This window comes from Lepidochelys kempii, chromosome 5 (assembly GCF_965140265.1).
Source record: "Lepidochelys kempii isolate rLepKem1 chromosome 5, rLepKem1.hap2, whole genome shotgun sequence".
Taxonomy (NCBI): Eukaryota; Metazoa; Chordata; order Testudines; family Cheloniidae; genus Lepidochelys; species Lepidochelys kempii.
In genome coordinates this window covers 89,289,447-89,312,926 of record NC_133260.1, presented here as the reverse complement: position 1 = coordinate 89,312,926, position 23,480 = coordinate 89,289,447, and the positions used below count along the sequence as shown (strand labels likewise).

Below are 23,480 nucleotides of genomic sequence, written 5' to 3'. Positions count from 1 at the left end.
CCCAGAGCCAAGATGAAATGTCCTCTTCTGCTGTTTCCAGTCTATTCTGAATTGAATGTCTGGATTCCATAATTAATTCCCTAATTAATTTCAGTGTTAATTGGCAAAAACAGTCTACATGAAAATTCAAAAGTAGAGGGGTCTGGGATGGCCTTTCTTTAGCTCTTTTGAAGCTGATTTTTACTTTTATTTTTCTGAAAGGATTTTTTTTTAAGCGGGGGAAGAAGAATTTGAAGAAGGGGGAAAATTTACTTCACAAAACAATTATAAAAACAGGGGCACGGCATATTTAAGTATTTTGAAAAACTGATAATATCCTACATTAGAGCTAATTTGCTCTCAAAAATGGAAATGCTTTAGTCACAAAACTTGTACTGTACCTGTGGGTTATATGGAGCTTTGGGGTTGAGGGGGGTTTTTTTGTTTTTTTTTTTCTTCCAGTCAACTGCATGTTTTCAACTTAAGTTTACTTAAAGTTTTACTGAAAAGAAATGTACAAAGACAGCCATTCAATTGAGGATTAATTACTATGGCAACTGAAATGTGGTGACTGAAAAGGGGGAGGATGTATTCTCCCCTCAACTTCCTGCCAGCTGTCATATTCAACCTCTGCGGCATGAATCCTGGCCAAAATATAGAGTGTGACCAGCTCTAAGAAACTATATCTGTATTTTTATAAATTGGTACAAGTATCACACTATAAAAGAAGACTTAATCCCCTGAATTGGATGACAGACACTTGGCACTCTTGCCAGTGTTTGACAGAGAAATAACTGGATGCTTTGTAGTAAAACCTGGATTAATGGTAAACCCCTCTTTATGTTATTGCAGTGTGGTGTAAATGAGAGAACTAAGCATGCTGTCAGTCTAGAAAAAAATGTGCCCTTTGTATACCCAATGCAGGTTTACGTGCTGCTCAGAATACTGTAAATACAAAAGTTGTGTTATTAAGAACTCCTCTTTATCGTATTTGTAGTATATTGGCATTTTTTAGATTGCTTAAACAAAGGATTTCCATCAGCTGTAGTAGATTTGATTGCAATATGTTTATACAGCTTTTTCATTCATCCAGGAAAGATAGGTTGTTTACAGCGAGTAGACATTGGGGAGATAACGTTCCATTATCCTGCCCTTTCAGGATAGGGAAGGCTATTCTGCTTTAAAATAATTGTTCCCAAATGATTGACCTGTAATGTTGTTTCGTTAAGGTTACTATTTCAACGTATTATGGAATTAACCCTTTCAGTGTAATTTTTAATGTCCTATACACACAATTTTGTAAAGCTTATAGCTGTTGGGTAGATGTTGTTCTGGGTTATCTGCAATAATCAGGAAATGTTGTTTTGAGGTCTTCTGGCTTCTAATAGAATAAGCAATTACCAACTGGTCTTGAGTTCTGAGACAAGCTAGTGGTTCTTCCCCTTTTTCAACAACAACAATGGTTATGATGATTGATTTGTGGTTAGGTTTTCTGATGTACTAAGGCGATATGTCACTTGAATGAATTAATCCTGTTAACCAGCTAAAAAGGGGAAAGAAATTGCTGCTGCCCCTGAAAATATGTTCTCTCCATCTGACTGGAGAAGAGGCAGTGAAAATTGTGCAGAGCAGAGAGACATCTGTCCTTGGTTGACCTGGTAGCCTATTATGAGCACTTCCCAGTTCCAAGCTTGAGATCACAATTTCAGGAATGGTGTCTCAATCTATGGCTGATCTGAAGTTGAACATGCCAGAAAGGCAGAACGTTGAATGTCGCATGGAAGGCAAGGAAGTAGAAAAGCTGTGTATTGCTCTGAGGACTTCTGCCTCATCTGGACTAGTTTGGGCTGTTCCTGTCCGGACTAAAGAATGTTTCACCTCTGTAGTTGATGGGAGCATTCTTGTTGGACAGTTACAGGTAAGTCTAATTGAGGAGTAGTGATTTTTTTTAACTGATGAAAATACAAAGTAGTAGAATGCTGGCCCCTGTATAAACTAGTCTAGTGTAAATGGAGAGTATGGCTGTATATAGACTGATATTGTGATGCCTGTCTTGGATGTTGGCAGAATCTGTTGATATCTGGACCATAGCCATATAAAAAGGAACTGGGGCTAATATTATGGGAAATGGAATCAAACCCAGTCCCTTCACAGAGAGCCACTTGCTTTCATTGGTTTTTCTCAGCGCAGTTCCCAAACAAAGAGTTAAAAAATATGAATGTTTCAGAGGACTTCAGTTAACAACCAAAATTTCTTCATCACTAGCTATCTCCCCACTCAGTTAGAAGGGGGCAAAGGTGACAGTTTATCACCTTTGTGCCTCACTGGTCCCTGCAGTAACTAGAGGCTGGCTCAAGTTCCAGCCAAAGTTAGAATAGCCTCAGCGATGCTGCAATATGTGCCATTTGATAATTGCTCCCAAGGGGCTGTTACACTAGCTGGGGGATCACTTGAGCAACAAAACATTCCAGCCCCATCCATACCCTCAACCATTTTCCTGAAATGTCTTCTACAGTGTGGGGCAAATGGTGGTGACATAAAGCTGGTTATACTAGCTCTTTGACATCTAAGGAATCCTTATCAGCTCAGTAAGGGAAGCTTTCTGCCTGCTTTGCACCACAGAGGGGCTGAAATAAGGCCGGGGTCTGGTCCTTACTGTTGTTGGGTTTTTTTTATTTTTTATTTTTATCGTTAAATCTTTAAGGAAGTCTTGGAAGTAATTTAGTCCCTCAGTACATTGTAATTTAGAGTTCTGTTGGTTTCTTCATAGTGTGAAGAATATACTTCTATTAAAAGGATTCCGCTGATTGAACTCTGTGGTATTATGAAATATTAATTATATGGGGACAGACTCAGAACCCTTTGCTCACACTAGTGAGCAAGTGCTCTAATTGACTTCAAAAAGTCTATCACAGAATTAGGTCTGATAATGGATGTGAAATTGCAGGGAGTTGGTTTCCTTTTGGAAGAAATTAAGTTGAGGAATTGAATATTGGGGTTTGTAATTACATTAAGAACCTTCCTAATATTCTGTATTACAAGTACAACAGATGAAAACAATTTTAGCAGCTTTTTTTTAACATGTAATTTTAGTCCCCCTTACTTAAAGACAATGATAACTTCATGAGCCATTTTAAACATAATCCTTACCGTTTGTATCTTGAATATTGTGGGGACAGACACCTTAGATTAGATAGACACTAACACTTGTAATTACAGTATTATCTTCATATTTGATGAACTGTAGATAAAAGAACAATTCTGCTTTCAGACTACCAGATGTGAGGCAAGTGTATTATGGTATAACAGTAGCTGTTCCATGGTTCTTGATGAAGCTAGCTATATTGTGATCTTGGCTGTATGGGTATCGTGTTGAAGAGGAACTAGATAATGCATATGATCCGTAAGGAAGAGTGATCCTGACTACATTATTATTTGAGCAGCTTCTTGCTTGCAGAGTAGTGGAGTTTCTTAGAGAGAGAGCCTTTCTTCATGCTTATCTGTCTGGAAGTGGGTGGTAGAAAAAACCAAAAATGAAGTGAACAAGAGTAATCTAAAGTTGCAGATTTCATATGTTCTAGCAAATACAGAAAACATACCCAAATACAGTGAAAACTGTGGATAAGAAAGTTTCTTAAAAAGTATAATGAAAGGTGGCAACAACTCGTATGTAATGTGAGAAAAGCCACTGGAAAGAAAAGCAGAGGAAATTTTTAAGGAGTGGAAAAAATGGAAGTAAACAGACTATTTGGGACTGTGAATGAGTCCCATTGGAAAATTCAGTGGTCCAAAGTCTGTGGACCTTCAGGACATGGTGCAGGCTCCATCTGTTCTGTCAGTTTTTGAAGGGATTGGGGTTAGGCATGAGGCAGAATGGGTATTTGCTTGTTGTTTTGTTGTGAGTAGATGTTAACGAGACAGTCCGACAGGATTTCTCTACTATATTTCATAATTTTGTATGACTGATGGCAGTGCACCTAGAAGTTTGAATAGTTACAGTTTTGTTTGTTTTTAGAAATGAAAATAATTAGATAATGAAACTGTACAAGATATGCATCCTGCGTATCTGGGGGCAGTGATTTCATGTGTCCTTTAAGGAAGAAACTAGATAACACTGCTCTGGCTATGAAGGGGGAAAGATGCACAGTGGAAATGATAGCTGGAAGCCTGAATGTTGCAAGAAAACTGCTTCAGGGTGATAGTTTAGGTGGGTGAAGAGGCAATAAGTTAGAGAGAGAAAGAGCCTCAGACATAGTATATTTATGCTGAAGTACTTTAACGTGAAGTCCCACAGTTTTTGAAGGATATTCATTGTCATTGAAGCAGCCTGGAGAAATGAGGAATTGCCACAGGGTTCGAAACTATCTAGAGATAATTCCCATTGCACAATCACCCATTTAGCTTAATGTGTCCCTACAGCACATGTTCATGTAGAGTACCATCCCTGATGCCCCCATTTGTAGTCTGTTCTGACTCCAGCACTAGCAATCTATAGCAGCAATTCATTTTGCAGCCAGATTGACTCAGTCATAGGTGAGGAGGGAGCTGAATTGGCCCCCACACTTATTTGCCTGAGGTTCCATAACATGTAGGGCCAGCCCTGCTTGGTGTACAATAGCGTGCCCCTTGCAAGAAGCAAGTATATGAAAGTTGTATGCCTTCAAAAGAGAACATGGATATGATCGCAGAAAATAATTGTTTACTATAGGCCTGTTATACATTTTAAAATTGACTTTGGTATTTAGATTATCACACATTGCTAAAATATGTCTGTCTGGTTGAGGATTGAAGATAGAATGTCAAGCTGGAAGCAATGACTATGAAGTCACCCCCTTTGTATCTTTGTATTTAATGCCCCAGTTTCACTCATTCTTACATTTGTCCCTTCCCTTCTGAAAATACATGTGAACGTAAGGATTGAGTGAAGGCTGTGGAACTTGAAATATGCAGATGTTGCTGTTTTTGCTGGGCCTTTGAGAGTTTTCAAAACACATACACACATCCACTTATCTTCCTATCACAAAAGACAATTTTCTCTATTCATTCTTCATTTTCTATGTATGTGTCTTCTTCTCAAACTTATAAGCAAGGTTTTGGTCTTTGGAAAATTGATGTATGGTATGTTTTGAATACTCTATGCAGAAGAAGTGGAATATGAAGAGGTCAAAATAACTGCTTTCTCAGGAAGTATTTTTAATCAATGACATAGTTTAAAGGTTGTAGAGCACTTAAAATAATTCTCCCTGACCTTCCCCAGTCTTTCTTTGCTGGTGCAGCACAGGGAAGTCTCTTTACAGCAGGTACTGTTGCACAGTCATGGAAGAGATAGTGAAACAAGAGGAAGGTGAGAAGGGAGGAATGACTGAGTTGCCATATGCACCTTTCCCCACATTTAACTGGGGCCTCACAATCGCATTTAATTGTGCATACAGCAGCTCTCAGTTTGAGATGTCTGTCTAAACTCAGTTTCTTATCCTTAACCCTCACATTTTTTCAGCACATGGCTGATACTTTCCAGTTCCTTAAGGTTTATTTCGTTAAGTTAACTTTATAGGATGCAAAAATATTGGCTGATACTTGAATTGGTAGATAAAGGGCTTTCATCTCTGACACTGGACTTTACTCTGTAGGGTTTTGTTTGAAAATATATTGTCAATCTTTAGTGATTCAATTTAGACTACATATGGCAGATTTTCCTCTGACAGAGCGTGGACAACTGTGATGAACTAGACTGAATCTAGTCAATTGCAAGTAAATAATTTCTTGCTTTCGGTGCTACAGAGGCAACATTACTTTGCCATGGCACTGGACCTATCCCCTAATATATTGGTTTCAGAGGAAGGAAAATGTGAGAAGTGTAATAAAAAAAAGAGAGGGTTTCAAATAATTTAGCACAGGTGCAACTAATTTGATGGAGGACAAATAAGCCTATGATCAATTATTTAAGGGAAGCTTTAATCTTTTGGTTGGTAGTGCAGTTACATGCCCTGCAAATACATGTTGCAGCAACACCGAACTTATTGACCTCATCAGAAGAGTGTCAATTTGCCACTCTGCTGGTTGCTTTCTTTTTCAAAAATATGTATTGGATTGAGAGCAAAAGACAAAGTAAATACATTTAAGCAGACTAATTAGAAAATGTGGTAAACTGTACATAGGAAAACTTTTTAACATGGAAGTATCATATCTCTGAATGATAGTGTATTGATTGACCAGAATCCTCATGAGTTTCCACATTCTGTCTTCAGATGTGTTTCAAAATATTTTGCACATCATCATGTATTTGGAATTTTTAAGCATATGCATTTTCTTTCAAATAAATTGGGAAAAATGGTTGAACACATTACTTCAGATCCAGGTGTTGTCTGGAATCCTAATCCTGGGGAAAAGAACCCAGGCTGTGTATGGCAAAACATTTGAAAGTTTGTAGATACTTATTAACTCTTGCTTCTGGTTTAATGCAATAGAATGCCACTTCACATTTCATTACACCACACTACCCAAAAGTCACATGCACAAGTCAGCAGTAGTCTTCCCACTTTTCAGCAAAGATCTAAAAGATTGGGAAGTGAGGACTTATCGCTAAAGTTTTGTTACTCTTTCAAAATAGCCAGCAGCATATTTACTAGTTTTATTATACAGTAGTATTAAAAAAATCAGAACTAAACTACATGCACAAAATATGACTTGTGATACAGGATTCTGGCTTTTTTATTGTTTTGTTCATTTCTTCACTTGGTCACAGAATTCAGTAATGCATAATGGGTCTCCCATTCACTAATGTGAATTGGTATGGTTCTACTGGTTTTTATAAGGTTTTAATATAGTGATATAAAATATGCTTGCCTAGATAAGAATTTGCTAGCCCATTTAAAAGATTTTTCTCCTATGGGCTTACATAAGAATGGCCATACTGGAACAAACCAGTGGTCCATCTAGCCCAGTATCCTGTCTACTGACAGTGGCCGGTGCCATATGCTTCAGGGGGAGTGAACAGAACAAGGCAATTTATCAAGTGATCCATCCCCTGTCATCCACTCCTAGTTTCTAGCAGTCAGAGGTTTTAGGGGACACCCAGAGCATGGAGTTGCATCCCTGACTATTTTAGCTAATAGGAACTTATGTAATCCTTTTTTGAACCCAGTTATACTTTTGGCCTTCACAACATCCCCTGGCAATAAGTTCCAAAGCTCGACTATGCATTGTTTGAAGAAGTACTTCCTCATGTTCGTTTTAAACCTGCTGCTTATTAATTTCACTGGGTGACCCATGATTCTTCTGTTCTGTAAAATAAATAACATTTCCCTGTTCACTTTCTCACACCATTCATGATTTTATAGACCTCTATCATATCCCTCCTTTTTTGTCTCTTTTCCAAGCTGAACTGTCTCAGTCTTTTTAATCTCTCCTCATATGGGAACTTCCATATGCATTTTTGTTGCCTTTCTCTGTACTTTTTCAATTCTAATCTCTCTGCTTTTGAGATGTGGCGAATAGAATTGCATGCAATATTCAAGATGTGGGCGTACCATGGACTTCTATATGGCATTATGATATTTTCTGTCTTAGCATCTGTCACTTTTTCCTAATGGTTCCTAACATTGTTAGCTTTTTTTTTACTTCTGGTGAACATTGAGCAGATATCTTCAGAGAACTGTCCACGATGACTCTAAGATCTCATTCTTGAGTGATGACAGCTAATTTAGACCCCGTCATTTTGTATCTATGGTTGGGATGATGTTTTCCACTGTGCGTTATTTTGCATTTATCATATCATTGAATTTCATCTGCTATTTTGTGGCCCATTTTTGTGAGATCCCTTTATAATTCTTCTCAGTCAGCTTTGGGCTTAACTGTCTTGAATAATTTTGTGTCGTGTGCAAACTTTGCCGCCCCCTTTTCCAGATCATTTATGAATATGTTGAACAGCACTAGTCCCAGTACAGATCCTTAGGGGATGACACTATTTACCTCTCTACAATGTGAAAACTGACTGTTTATTTCTACCTTTTGTTTCCCATCTTTTAACCAGTTACTGATCCATGTGAGGACCTTCCCTCTTATTATATAACCTCTTTATCCCATGACTGCTTACTTTGCTTATAAGAGCCTTTGGTGAGGGATCTTGTCAAAGGTTTTCTGAAAGTCCAAGTACACTATATCAGCTGGATCACCTTGGTCCACTTGCTTGTTGACCCTCTCAAAGAATTCTAGTAGATTTGGTGAAGAATGATTTCCCTTTACAAAAGCCATGTTGACTCTTCCCACACATCTTATATTCATCTAGGTATCTGGTCATTCTGTTCTTTATTATAGTTTCAACCAATTTCCTTGCTACTGGCCTGTAATTGACAGGCTCGCCTCTGGAACCTTTTTTTAAAATGATCATTGCATTAGCTATCCTCCAGTCAGCTGGTACAGAGGCTGATTTAAGTGATAGATTACATGCCACAGTTAGTAGTTCTGTAATTTCATATTTAAGTTCCTTCAGAACATCTGGTCCTGGTGACTTATTACTGTTTAATTTATAAATTTGTTCCCAAACTTCTTCTATTGACACCTCAATCTGGGACAGTTCCTCAGATGCATCTTCTAAAAAGAATGGCTTAGGTGTGGAAATCTCCTTCTTATCCCCTGCAGTGAAGACAGATGCAACAAATTAATTTAGCTTCTCTGCAACAGCCTTGTCTTCCATAAGTGCTCCTTTAGCACCTTGATCATCCAGTGGCTCCGCAGATCATTTATCGGGCTTCCTGCTTCGAAAAAATTACTTAGTTTTTTATTTTGCTACTTGCTCTTCAAATGTTTTGGCCAGCCTAATTATACTTTGACACTTGTCTTGCCAGAGTTTATGCTCTTTTCTGTTTTCCTCACTATGATTTGACTTCCAGTTTTTAAATTGATGTGTTTTTGTCTCTAACTGCCTCTTTTATTCTGTTTTAGCCGTGGTAGCATTTTTTGGTCATCTCACTGATTTTTTTTTTTTTTTTTTTACTGTTTTTTAGACATGTCTTATTCCAAAGTCAGAGTATTCTATAGAGTATTGTAAGTGAGCATGGCATTTTACAAACATGATGGTCTCTGTACCAAGGAGTTTGCAATCTTAAAGTCCAATCTATAAAAGGATATGATTGTATCAAGTCCCATGCAGTTCAATCCGTCTTTGCAGGAATGGTGTGTAATTCAGATGTATACAATATATGAGATAATGCAAAGGAAAGAGGCCAATGGTGTAATGTCAGCATGGAATTTGGCCTAGAAGGACTTATAACAAATGATGTGGGTTTGAAGGTGGAGCGGAAAGGTCCTTGAGGAACAAGAAGAGGGCAGCTGTTGAAAGGAAGTTGCTGGCATGAAATAGGCTTGAAGCAGAGGGTAAGAGAAGAAGCCAAACAGCCGTTAAGAGAGTGGACTGGAAAGAACATCAGCAATGTGAGAGTAAAAAAGGAGGAAATGAGAGTAGGCTTGATGAGAGTAATACATAGAAATCCAATTCAAAGCACAGAAGAAAGGAGCAGCCAAAATGTTCCTGTGAAGTTTTTGGCTATTTTAACAGTAATTACAATATGAAAAATTGATATTTGGAAGTAAACAAACAACAAAAGAATTTTTCAAATTATGTCAAATGATTCATGAAATATTTTCACTTACCTACGTGCAAAACATACTGCTGCATTTAGGCCTTATCTCAGCTATAATTGAAGTCCATGGTCTTTGGATAAGGCCCTGAGAGAGTTTGAAGATTTCTTAAGAAAAGCTACACTATAACCCTCTGTTCTTGCCTAAAAGTTCATGTTGGTCATTTTTGAAAAGTGTTATTCGGGTTTAGACTTGGGTTTGAATTTGATAAAATCATGAACATTTTCATAAATTCAAATAATGCCAGTAGTTCTGTATCAACATAAGTTGGTGGTGGGTCCATTTCACCAGTTGGCTTTTGTCCAGAAGACTGAATTAAGACATTCAAATGTAATTCATAGTTGCTTTAGGCTTCCACTAGCATTAGCTCTTGGGAAATGGTGTTTACAGTAACTTTTTCTACCTCCATGCAGAAACCGTGACCAGTTAATTTGGGCAGGATAAGAGTTTCACAAACTTTTGTAAACACACTTAAAAGTTTTTGTCCTTTTTAGAATTACAGATGCCATTTGTGAGAGTTTATTTACAGTAAGCAGTATGTTTTTACAGTAATTCTGGTTCTTTGCAAAGACTAGCAAGTTTATGACTTTTAGTGTGTTTACAGGATTTGGCTTTTTCCCAAAGAGAGAGATTTTTAATCTTTTGTGTTTGAACAGATGTGTAAACCAAAGCATTGCTGCCTCATCTATTCCATGTTCTCTAATGAAAGGAAATAAATGGATGAAAAATTAGGGAGTTATAAAATACTTTTAAGGAAGACATTGACATGACTAGACTAGTACTGTACACCAGCTATGTTTGTTTGCATTATTTTAAATTATATAATTTTAATATAACTCCTGATTCCCTGAGGAAGAAAGATGAATACTAGACATTTTCTGAGAGCATTCTTTCTACTGTAAATATTTTGCATTTAAATATCTGACCCATCAAAATAATTTATTTTGAAGCTAACCTTTAGGCTTTCTATTAAAATGTATTACAAATTTTAAATTAAAATTCTATAGCCATATGTATTCAAACAATAATTATACAATATGTAAATATTTTAAAATATACACAGAGTAAGATTTTAAAAATATTTGTAATTTATTAGATGTTGTTTATAATTTGTCTGTTTGCTGAGTAATATCATTATACAATTCCCTTTGAGAACTGAAGACCTTGTTTTTTTAACATAGTTAGAGCCTTGACTTCAGTTTTGGTAGTCTATGTAAGAGTTCACTGCAGCATTGATGATGATTGGAGTTGTGCACTTATCTTGCCAAAGTAAAAGTTTAAATCTTTGGTCTCTTAATTTGTTTATCTTCATTGTCAAAGCCTCCCCGTCCATGCAAATTGGGTCTGTATTTTGCCAAAGTAATATAATGAGAACAGATGTGAGATCCTAGGGTCTAAGAACACTGCAAACAGTCCCATGGAAGTTAGGAAATTGGCACGCATCAAATAAAAATTGATTGAAAATCAAACTTGGGTATTAAGTAGTTGAAAATTCTGCACAGGGCAAGTATACATGTAACAAAAACATTAATAAACAGAAACTAAGTGGAAATTCAGATGGTCCATGTAATCTTGTGAAATGACGCAAGACAGAAATGAGGATGTATTTGAGTCAATACAATAATTTTAATGTGTGAATAGGTTCTTTGTATTCTGATGCAGGTTCCAACTGAGATTGGGACCCCATTGTGCCAGGCATTGTATTAGCATTTAGTGAAAGATTCAGTGTATTTATCCTCACTACACTCTTGTGAGGTAGGGAAGTGCTATTATCCCAGTTTTACAGGTGGGGAACTGAGATACAGTGACTTGCTCAAAGTCACAAAGGAAGTTTGTGACACATCAGGGAATTGATGTTGGGTCTCCTGAGTCCCAGGCTAGCATACTAACTGCTAGACCATGGCTAATTGTGAAATTAGAGTGATCAGAACAGAACTGCTACATATTTTAAAAAAACCCTCTTCTATGAAATATGGACAAATAATGTTTTCTATTTCTCTTTTTGTTAGAGAGAGAAGGAAACCCAAGAAGCCATATCAGCAAAAAAGAACATTAAGAGAGAACAGCAAATAAGTGACAACAGTAAGCAGTCTCACCTTTGTATTGCACATCCTGCAATCCAGAAGAAGAAAAAGGTACACAGAATAGGTCCAACTACCTTCTTGATTGGAGAGACACCCAAAAGCATTCGCAGGTGAGACTCGTAAGGTGGGAGGATGAGGAAGAAGTAGAAATTACAGAGAACTTTACTTTAGGAAGTTGTGTAATTTTTTCATTTTGTCAAATAAACTTTAGTCAGACATGGGTGGGCAAAAGCAGGGCTGGGTTATTGATAACTTTCTGTTACAAGAGCAGAAGTAATTGGAAACTTTGCCTTTATACTGTAGCTTATACAGCACACTTTTGCCATACTGGCTGAATTAAAATATACATGAATTCTTTAAAATGGCACACATGTTGTTTTTGTGTTTTCAGTTAATATTGTGAAAGTTGATAATTTTGATAATTTTCAAATTGAGGTAATTTGAGGACTTCCAACTGTATTTAGAGGGCCAAAATAATTCCAGTGCAACTTGTGTAAAGTCAATAGATTTACACCCGGAAAGGATTTTGGTCCATTTTGCTTTGGTTTAGAGCAGTGGTTCTCAATCTGCAGCCAAGCCCAATCAGCACACAGTTGCAGCCCATGTGACATCCTCAGGGCCATACAGATATTATATATATTGTGTGTATGTGGCCCACATAGCAAGTAGTGAGCAGCATACGTGGCCCACCATGGTAAATAGGCTGAGAACCACTGGTTTAGAGACTGTGCAGTACGTGCAATTAGAATCTTGTTTTTTATGGGTCCAGTTGTTAGGCAAAACTCCCATTTAAATTGCTGAGAGTTCTGACTAAGGATTGCAGATGTGGCCCCTCAAGTGCATCTGCCATACACAACTATATTATTTTCCTTAATCTGAAAAAAGCAGATCAATACCCTCCTACCTTTCTCACAAAGGTGTTGAGATTCAGTGAATATTCTCAGATAAAAACTGTTAATGTGAGTTGAGGATGAAAGTGCTTATCAGGAAATTTAAAATTAAAAAAAAAATACCTGAATGTAATTAATCTCAAAACAAGCAGTATAAATCCATGAAATTAAGAGTTAAGGTTAAATTTAAAAGTAATCCAAACACTGTTAAAGAGTGGGAAAGCAACAGCTATGCAATTATGATTGATACATATTTTGTGCTTGGTATCTCAGATTAGAAGAAACTGACTTTTAAAATGTATTTGGTTTTTTTTCATATTTTTAATGCTGTCACTGCTAGGTAGAGTTAAGATTGTTTGGGCACTTCTACGCATTTAGATTTCTTTGAAGTTTTTAACTCAGGCTAAGTGCTTCAGGAGGATGCAATATATTCTTCATACATTACAAAAAAGCTGAATCCCTGCTTTAAGTGCAAAGCTCTCCTCTTCCTTACCTATGGAAACATTCACAGTGCATCCAGAATTTGTGAAGTGGTTTGAAATCTTAGGTTGTAGATTTTATACAAGTTGTTTACTTAAAGTACACACGGTTTGCCTCTGCTTTTAAATTGACAGAAAGAGGGTAGTAACTTGTTGATATGCGAAAAGATGGTCTTTACTAGCAAAAATTGTTTTGAAATGATTGTTTTACCAGTCCTTTAACTCTGAAAAGCCTGAATTTCACTTTTTCCAGAATAGAGATGAACTGTTTAAGGATTTTACTTATTAACTAGGACTATAACTCTACGGTAAACAGTTCTTTAAAAAAATTCATTATGGAACAAACAGTCGTGTTGACAAGAGATTGATGTTCTGATTTTTGGAAAATGCATATTGCCTTTTCTAGGGGAGTGAATATTTAAAACCGTTCAAGAATGTGCAAGGTGTTGTGATTTGCTGTCTGTCAGGTGTAGTTTATGACTTGGCTATGAAAACATACTTAAGGGAAAATACATTCAGGATTTTTTATCATCTACAGGAAGTTCTTTAATTTTTAATTTAAATCTGAACAGTGTTTATTTTACAAATGGAATTTTGGCAAGTGATGAATCTATAATGTGTTTAACAGCAAGTGCCAGTGTGTGGGAGGGAAGGAAGGTGTAGTCTTCTCCTTGAGGGGGTAAGGCTTTGAATTTCTCTTTTCCTGCTAATTTGAAAATGTACCCTGACAGTAGTCTGATATTTCACTGCCAGTCAGGATGTATAAAATAAATGACTTGTTGAAAATCATAATTTTGGATTCTTAAACAAATTTGATATTCCAATTCTTGTTGAAACTTAAATGGGAATTTACAGCCATCAGTCTTGAGGCTGAGCTCAAATGGAACCACCCACAAACCATTTCAACATGTTGAATCAACATGTCATGCATTACATATCTGTGCAGATGTCATCCTAGCAGGATTCATGGTATGTGCACGGTACAATACTGCAGCTTAATTTATTAAATTGTATAAAATGAGATTTTATAGCGTGGATTGGAGACTGGCAACTGGTATTATCCAGATCTAGTCTCTTTCAGCTGAAGGGTACAAGGACTAAAAAGTTGGGTTTTTCTTAAACACAGATTCAAGTTTTCCAAAACAGGGTATTTTTCTGTGCTGCTGCTTCCCCACCCTCCCACATCTCTCTCCCCCTGCAAAATCCCAGTTTGGAAAAAGACTCATTCTAGTTCATTCTCTCTCTCCCCCACCCCTCCTCCAGTCCATCCCCCACTCCACTCCACCCTGTCCCTCCTCACTATTTAATACTAATTAGCAACATTTAAATTATAATCGCAGAGAAAAAGAAACATTGTAGCAGATGTCAAGATCTGCAAAGGAGAAAGTTCTCATAGTAACAATGGTCAAAGAGCATGCAGAAATAGAAAGGTATAGGCCATTGCTAACTAAGCAAGGAGTTGAGAGAGAGAATTTATGAAATCAGCTGAAGCAAGTGCATTATAGAAACAAGGAGGTCAATATCAGATTGGATCCTGAAATAAGTGGGGAGCCAGTAAAAATTGTTTGAGGATATACTTGTAATCAAGCTGCTTTCTCCATTGAAGAAGGTATGCAGCATTCTTCTGTAAATGTTGGAGTCTGGATAGCTGCTACTGGGAGAGGCCCAAGAGGCGTATAACTAGTAATATTAAAACAGAGATGCTGTTGTAGATGTTCAAAATATGTTAACTATGAATTTCTTTTTTTAACAGAAACAGACTGGTTCACTGTCCAAACTAAATAGCAGATTATCTACATCATAGTTAAAACAAAACAAAAACACCCTCCTGATCTGAAATTGGAAACTTGGTCTGAATTATTTAAAGGTCTTTCCCAATAATTTGAAAATGAGCCTAAGTGGATTGACATTTTTAAAATATATTTGATAAGTTTATAGTGAATTTTTAAATACACCCTACCCGTGGGATTCTTTGCACTTATATACAAAATGTGCAGTGTATGTAACTTTTAGGAATATTTTAATACAGATTTTTTTCACTAAATCTCTTTGTATTAGTTTTGTACTTCTAAAAATTGATTGTTTTATGGGTGTGAGAGGGGAGAGGAAAAAGCGGAGCAGCTGAATATTTGGATAAACTATTTAGATTGGAAAAGCTCTATATTTTTTTAGAGAGTTAAAGTGAAGTGTCAGAGAGTATCACTTACGTAGTCTAGCTTGATAGTGATAATAAATCTTCAGATTTTTAAAAGCCTTGAAAATGGATTTAGAAACGATTAATAAGCAAAACAGTCTTATTTCATGTAAAATTAGAGCAGGGGCCTCTTAGGGCTTGTTGAATCCTGTGTTTTAACCTTCCATTTAGAATGGTGCCAATATCTTTGGACAGAAATCTGAAAATATGAAATTTTGCAACCAAATATTCTACCAAAGCTGGAAATAATCTTGTGGAAAACAGTAGCTGGTTGCAAACAGACTTGTGTGAGATGCTGCTGCTAAATGCTGGAAACTCTCAAGCTTTTATTGAAAAGAGGCCCAACTGTGGGGATGGGGAAGGGAAAACGGGAGTGTTGGCTGCATTTAGTACTCAACTAGGAGAAAAGATGACCTCTTTACAAACCTGCTGCATTTTATAGAAAGTGTCTAGTTTAAAAGAACCAACAGCAATATGTCTGAGACTCAGGGCCTAGTCTGGTACAATCATATTCTTGAAGATTGTTTTCAGTTTTAAATGGCTGTAGATTTCAACTTTCTAAAGGTATACCAAAGTGACTGACTTACCAATGAGTTAGGTATAGGTAATGCAGTGGCCACATGCTCATTCATGACTCCCTCACAATCTAGGACATAAGAACCTATTCTGTGTGATGATTTTTGTTGTTGAGATGAATTTGGCTGAGAAGCCAGGGTTAAGTGCTATTTTTCTTTTAAAATTGCCCACAGGACCCCTAACTTCAACATGAATAGCCATCAAAGATTGGGCAAAGGGAGCTTAGTTTTATTATGTATTCTGAAGGATGGCATTCTTGATAGTTCTACACTTTGCAAGAACCACACTCTGGCCTGCCGACGTGGGGAGTCAAGGGAGCAATTGCCCAGGGGCCAGGGTGGTTTAAAAGGCCCTGGAGGCCCCAGGCACCACCGCTGGCAGTGCAGCAGGGCTACGGCAGGCTTCCTGCCCACCCTCGCTCCGCACCACTCCTGAAAGCAGCCGGCGGCAAGTACCTGCAGCCCCTTGGGAGGATAATCTCCGCGCACTGCCCCCGGCCCGAGCACCAACTCTGCAGCTCCCATTGAGCTCCTTGCAGTGCCAAAGGAGACAAGTATTCACATCCCAAAAATACTCTGATTGGCACCCTTTTGGGCAGTCTCAGTGGATTGGCTGAAGACTGAATGGTGGGTATGGGCACTGTACTATTTGTCATTCGTAAGATGGTCCCTCCAGTTTAGGGTTGATACACATTGTTTGAGCAGCGTGTGAAAAGCAAGCAGTGTTGCTGTCTGTGGAAAATATTACGTGTTCAACCAGGCTAAGTATAAACCTTAGAAAGTACATGTAAACTCTCTCTACTTTGTGTGTGTGTGCTACCACTCAAACCATTTTCACTGTTCCCACCACTCAAGCCTGAGCTGTCTATTGTCTAACAGTAGAGGGATGGAAGGAAGAAAATTATCCCTGTGAATCTTTCATAGGTATCAGCAAGACAGATTACTAGATAAGCTTAGAAAAATCCTTGTTGCTACTTTGCACTATAGTACATCAGGAGAACTGTTTTATCAGTAACAGTTTCCTACTTCAGAATTCCTACTGTTATTTTAGAAATAAAAAAAGCATATAAGAACAATAAGTCACGGCAGATATAACTTGCTAGATAGAATGCTCCCAGCTTTTTGTTGTGCCTCACAAATTATGTAAGGCATGTCAATACCTGCTCGCCTGAAGTTTTCTGTTGAATTCATAACATGTTTTAACTTTACTGCAGGATATTTTAGCTTAAAATATTTCATATGTAGCTTTCGTTCCAAAATAGCTTGTTGTCTTGAAAAGTTATATTTTTTTTATTTTAATGATTCTGTTGCACACAACTTGGTCATCAGCAGCCACTTAGATTGCAGAGGAGATTGAATCCCATGACTTTTCCTTATGATTTCTGTAAATACAAGATTTTAAAGTTTCTGTATTCTTCCACTGTCTAAGGTGGTAAAACTGTGTGAGTGAAAGTATGGACAAGTGTTGGTGAGAATATGAAGTTCCTTACAAAAAAAAAATTACTTCTTGTTTACAAGACATTAATAACCAAGTTGTTACTGAAGCCAGGAAAGCTCAGAGTTCAGCAGTCCATAAATATTAGATTAATTCTTTGCAATGTGTCAATTATTACCATGATTTAGGTTTCCATGGCCTTTGGTACTTATGGGTTCATTTAAATCAAGTTGTTTAAAGTATTGTATCCAAAACAAACATAGGCTGGCCTTAGAGGCTAATCAGCAACACGTTAGTGCCCTTTGGAAAGCACGCCCATGTAGAGCACATTACCCCACCATGATGTAGACAAGCCCTGTGTCACTTTGGCAACTTTGAATATTTTGCTCTTGGTCTTTTCCTTGCAGTTGAAGTCAGAACTAGTACTGTTACCAATAAGGGTATGACTTTCAGTTCTCATCTAGGTTTGTGTTAAATAAGTTAATTAAACTGAATGAATTGATTGTATCTTTATTTTATACTCTGTGCCTTTTAAAAAAAATTAAGACAAGATAATCATGTTTTTCTCTATTGATGGTGATAGGAAACAGTTTGAAGAAATGGTATCCCACTTTAACATGGCTTCAGTTGAAGAACTTGCAGAATATATTGCAAAAGCCACATCAGGAGTACGACAGAAAATGTTGAGAGATTTTTATGCTGGAAAGTGTCCAGAGTTAGAGGACCTATTTCCAGTCAAAGTTCCAGTACGCGTTTCAGATGGGTGTGAGGAAGAAGAGGTGTATATAAGTCATTGTAGAAAGAGAAGGGCCATTGTAAAATGTGGACAATCAAGGTCTGGTCCTTCAGCTGAAGATCCTCCCTGTGTGACTGCAGGAATATGTAGCCAAAAAAGACACAAAGGAGAAGCAAAACAGTTTCACAATGATTTCTGCATTCAAGATGCTGTGTGTCTTAATTCAAAAGATAAACAATTGTCCACTGTCAATACCCAAAATAGCATCAGTGGGAGAAACAGTCAACCATTCAAAGATTTTATGGCAACTGACTCAGTAAGCAGTAAATCAGAAATAATAGATGTGCTCTCTGTAAATATCACTAAAGGACAGCAGGACTCCGAGGGGATGGAATCTCGAAGAAAAAGATCCCTGTCTCAGTCAGAAAACAGAGAAAGAGAAACTCAGACTTACAAGAAAAACTCTTTTGTAGACTTACTAGGAGACACCTCTGTTCTCAATGACCTCTTCAAAAGTAATGGAAACAGGCCTACGGAGCTGCCAAGAACATCTCTTTCAGGGCCTGCAGAAAAAGCAAAAGAACGACCAAAAGACTTCTGGGATGTGCTGAATGAGCAGAATGATGAGAGTCTCAGAAAGCTCACAGACATGGCCGTCATAGAGGAGTTGTGTGAAAGAGCACCTCCTATTGCTTTGACAAAAAAGAAGGAAGTTCATGAAAGTTCTCTTTGGAAACAAAATGATAATTTTTTATGGAAAAAAATATAATCTAAGTGATTCAGATGAGTCTACATCTGGCACACACACCTTTTGATGTCTAAATATGAAAGACTGATCTTAAAGTTCAGGTAATAAATTCATCAGTCACACAAATACAGCTTAAAAAAACGTACTGGTGTTAGTAGTATACATTATGGGACAGCATTCCATTATATCTTACTGTGACCATTGGCCTTGGGGCATACTGTAAGATATTCTACCCTATGTTTCTCTGCAGTAAGCAAGGCGGAAATACTGGTGATGTAAATGTAGGATCTTAGTGTCATTTAAACCCTGGCCTTGTTTGTAATCATAAGGGGGCCCATATTTGTTTTGACTTCAGTGGACTCATACTAGGGATTCTGCTGTGATCATGGAGGCATAAAACACAACAAGATAGGTGTTACTTCAGTAGTACAACACCGCAGGGCATGAGTTATGGTTTACTAATCCATGCGGTCTTCACAGCTATTGCAATCCATGAGTATAGGTACATATTAGCTCTATCACATCCTACTGTGATTTAACGCACGCTAATTTTAAATTACACTCTTTTTAATCGCTTGAGTTGTTTTCTTTTGGATGCTGATGTGGCTAAAGTTAAATGGAGCTCTGGGTATTTTTTCCTCTTGTTGAAATATGGGTGGCTCAGGCTGTGACTCTGCCAGCAGCCCCTCTGATGCTGCTTGGGTGGATCCCAGCAATCTCAAATAAGACTGCTGTTAAACAAGGTTGTGTTTAAATCAGAGAATATGTATCTTTCTAATCAGAGCTTTGCATATAAGTTTTAAATTATAACTAGAGAATTTTTGAGGACTGAATAACTCAGATAATGGAATTTGGAGCCTTTCACTCCTGCATGTCATTTATTGAAACTAGTCATTGGCCTGTGCATAATAAGTTGGAGGCCTCGCTTATAATTCCTCGTATTTCTCTGGTGGGCAAGTACCCATATTACAAAAACCTTCATCGCCACCATGGTCTCCAGGTAGTTAAGATATTCAGTTAATACCACAGGCAGGGATGCTTTCTCTTCACTCGGGTTTTTTTCAGCCCATTTCATAATGAAGTTCAAGATAAATCCAGTTATCTTCAAAATCTCAGGTTTAGTGTTTTCTCTTAGTTTATTTTAACATTTGAGTATCTAATAGGAAAATAAATTGATGGGAAAATAACTTAGATCAAATATGGGTATTTTATGGGGGGGGGGGGCGGGAAAGATAGTTCTTTCCACCCAAAAAATAATTCTGTTTACATTTTTGTAAGAAATGTGCTCTGAAAAGAATAAATGTTTTATATACAATACTGAGTTGTACACATTTATGTATAACATGAACAAGATATTTAGAAAAGGGGACATGCAATTATATGTGCAGATGACTTGTTAGATGTGTACTTTGTTACTTGCATGTGCAGTTACTGTCATTGCACTCATAGAATCATAGAATATCAGGGTTGGAAGGGACCCCAGAAGGTCATCTAGTCCAACCCCTTGCTCGAAGCAGGACCAATTCCCAGTTAAATCATCCCAGCCAGGGCTTTGTCAAGCCTGACCTTAAAAACCTCTAAGGAAGGAGATTCTACCACCTCCCTAGGTAACGCATTCCAGTGTTTCACCACCCTCTTAGTGAAAAAGTTTTTCCTAATATCCAATCTAAACCTCCCCCACTGCAACTTGAGACCATTACTCCTCGTTCTGTCATCTGCTACCATTGAGAACAGTCTAGAGCCATCCTCTTTGGAACCCCCTTTCAGGTAGTTGAAAGCAGCTATCAAATCCCCCCTCATTCTTCTCTTCTGCAGGCTAAACAATCCCAGCTCCCTCAGCCTCTCCTCATAAGTCATATGTTCCAGACCCCTAATCATTTTTGTTGCCCTTCGCTGGACTCTCTCCAATTTATCCACATCCTTCTTGAAGTGTGGGGCCCAAAACTGGACACAGTACTCCAGATGAGGCCTCACCAATGTCGAATAGAGGGGAACGATCACGTCCCTCGATCTGCTCGCTATGCCCCTACTTATACATCCCAAAATGCCATTGGCCTTCTTGGCAACAAGGGCACACTGCTGACTCATATCCAGCTTCTCGTCCACTGTCACCCCTAGGTCCTTTTCCGCAGAACTGCTGCCTAGCCATTCGGTCCCTAGTCTGTAGCTGTGCATTGGGTTCTTCCGTCCTAAGTGCAGGACCCTGCACTTATCCTTATTGAACCTCATCAGATTTCTTTTGGCCCAATCCTCCAATTTGTCTAGGTCCTTCTGTATCCTATCCCTCCCCTCCAGCGTATCTACCACTCCTCCCAGTTTAGTATCATCCGCAAATTTGCTGAGAGTGCAATCCACACCATCCTCCAGATCATTTATGAAGAAAACCGGCCCCAGGACCGACCCTTGGGGCACTCCACTTGATACCGGCTGCCAACTAGACATGGAGCCATTGATCTCTACCCGTTGAGCCCATAATCACTGTATTTGTGTATGCATATTGCAGCATGTGCAATTGCCTGTACCTATTTATAAAAATGTGGCCCTAAAAACTGGTATTAATATTCACGCTTAAAACACAGCTGTGGTTACTTTTACTGTAGAACAATTACATTTCTGTTGAAGTAATTCGGCTGTTGAAATGAAGTCACTGCCTATAGTACAGTAGCTTGATCCAAAATGGCTGTTAACAAAGCAGTTTAATTGCACTCAAGCATAAACAGGTGAGCTGAAGAATTACATAGTCCAGAGGCTCCTGGAAAGAATTATGATATTGTAGTAGAGACACAGGAGTGGGATTCAGATGTGATTTCTGTTTTCATTTCTGCCACACATTCTGTAACAACTTGGGCAAGTCACTGAATCTCTGCACTTCAGTTTTCCCATCTCTAAAACAGAGATCTACTTGTGTAATAAATTGTATTACATGGGCATGCAGGTTTTTGTTTCCTGACTCAACCACCTCACGCAGGTAAGAATTACAAAAGCTTACTATCTCTGTCACATGGATCGGTAATATGGATTGGAGTTGCTGTTGTTATACCTTCCCTTATTTTGAAAATCAAATGCTAACAAAACATAATACCACCTAGAGAAAAACTATCAACTAATACAACCAATTATAAGAAAAACAAAACAATGTCTTCTATTGAGATTAAGGTAGATGACAAAAATTGGAATTATTTTGCCTTTTAGCGATATCTATTAGGGCTGCCAAGCAATTAAAAAAATGAATCGCATTTAATTGCAATGTTAATAATAGAATAACATTTATTTAAATATTTTGACGTTTTCTAGATTTTCAAATATATTGCTTTCAATTACAACCCAATACAAAATGTACAGTGCTCACTTTATTTTTTATTACAAATATTTGCACTGTAAAAAACAAAAGAATTATTTTTCAATTCACCAAATACAAGTACTGTAGTAAAATCTCCTTACATGAAAGTTGAACTTACAAATTTAGAATTATGTACAAAAAAAAACCTTCATTCAAAAATAAAACAATGTAAAACTTTAGCGCCTACTAGTCCAATCAGTCCTACTTGTTCAGCCAGTCACTCAGACAAACAAGTTTATTTACATTTGCAGAAAATAATTCTGCCTGCTTCTTGTTTACAATGTCACCTCAAAGTGAGAACAGGTGTTTGCATGGCATTGTTGTACCTGGGGTCGCAAGATGTTTACATGCCAGGTACACTAAAGATTCATATGTCCCTTCATACTTCAACCACAATTCCAAGGGACACGCGTCCATGCTGATGACAGGTTCTGCTTGATAACCATCCAAAGCAGTGTAGACCGACAAATGTTCATTTTCATCATCATAAGTCAGATGCCACCAGCAGAAAGTTGATTTACTTTTTGATGGTTTGGGTTCTGTAGTTTCCGCATCAGAGTGTTGCTCTTGGAAGACTTCTGAAAGCATGCTCCACACCTCACCCCTCTCAGATCTTGGAAGGCACTTCAGATTCTTAAATCTTGAGTGCTGTAGCTATTCTAGAAATTTCACATTAGTATATTCTTTGCATTTTGTCAAATTTGCAGTGAAAGTGTTCTTAAAATGAACATGTGCTGGGTCATCATCCGAGACTGCTATAACATGAAATATATGGCCAGAATGTGGGTAAAACAGAGCAGGAGACATACAAGTCTCTCCCAAGGAGTTCAGTCACAAATTTAGTTAACGCATTATTCTTCTAACAAGCGTCATCAGCATAGAAGCATGTCCTCTGGAACGATGGCCAAAGCATGAAGAGGCGTATGAATCTTTAGCGCATCTGGCACATAAATATCTTGCAATGTCAGCTACAACAGTTCCATGTGAATGCCTGTTCTCACTTTCAGGTGACATTGTAATGAAGAAATGGGCAGCATTATCTCCCGTAAATGTAAACAAACTTATTTCTCTTAGCAATTGGCTGAACAAGAAGTAGACTGAGTGGACTTGTAGGCGCTGAAGTTTTACATTGTTTTGTTTTTGAGTGCAGCTACGTAGCAAAAAACCTTCATTTGTAAGCTGCACTTTCATGATAAAGAGATTGTACTACAGTACTTGTATGAGGTGAAATTGAAAAATACTATTTCTTTTGTTTACCATTTTTACAGTGCAAGTATTTATAATAAAAAATAATATAAAGTGTACACTGCTCACTTAAAAATGTAGAAAACATCCAAAATATTTAATAAATTTCAGTTGGTATTCTATTGTTTAACAGTGC

The 23,480-nt window shown here is 37.6% G+C and overlaps 1 protein-coding gene across 1 annotated transcript in view; it reads left to right on the top strand.

The window, feature by feature from the left end:
• LOC140911600 (DNA excision repair protein ERCC-6-like 2) overlaps positions 1-20,457 on the top strand; it is a 35,484-nt gene extending 15,027 nt beyond the window's left edge. Inside the window, 3 exon segments of the mRNA XM_073344955.1 lie at positions 11,628-11,812; positions 17,859-18,768; positions 18,770-20,457. Coding sequence (XP_073201056.1) covers positions 11,628-11,812; positions 17,859-18,768; positions 18,770-18,826 — 1,152 coding nt within the window. The 3' untranslated portion in view covers positions 18,827-20,457.
• Positions 20,458-23,480: the final 3,023 nt, after the last annotated feature.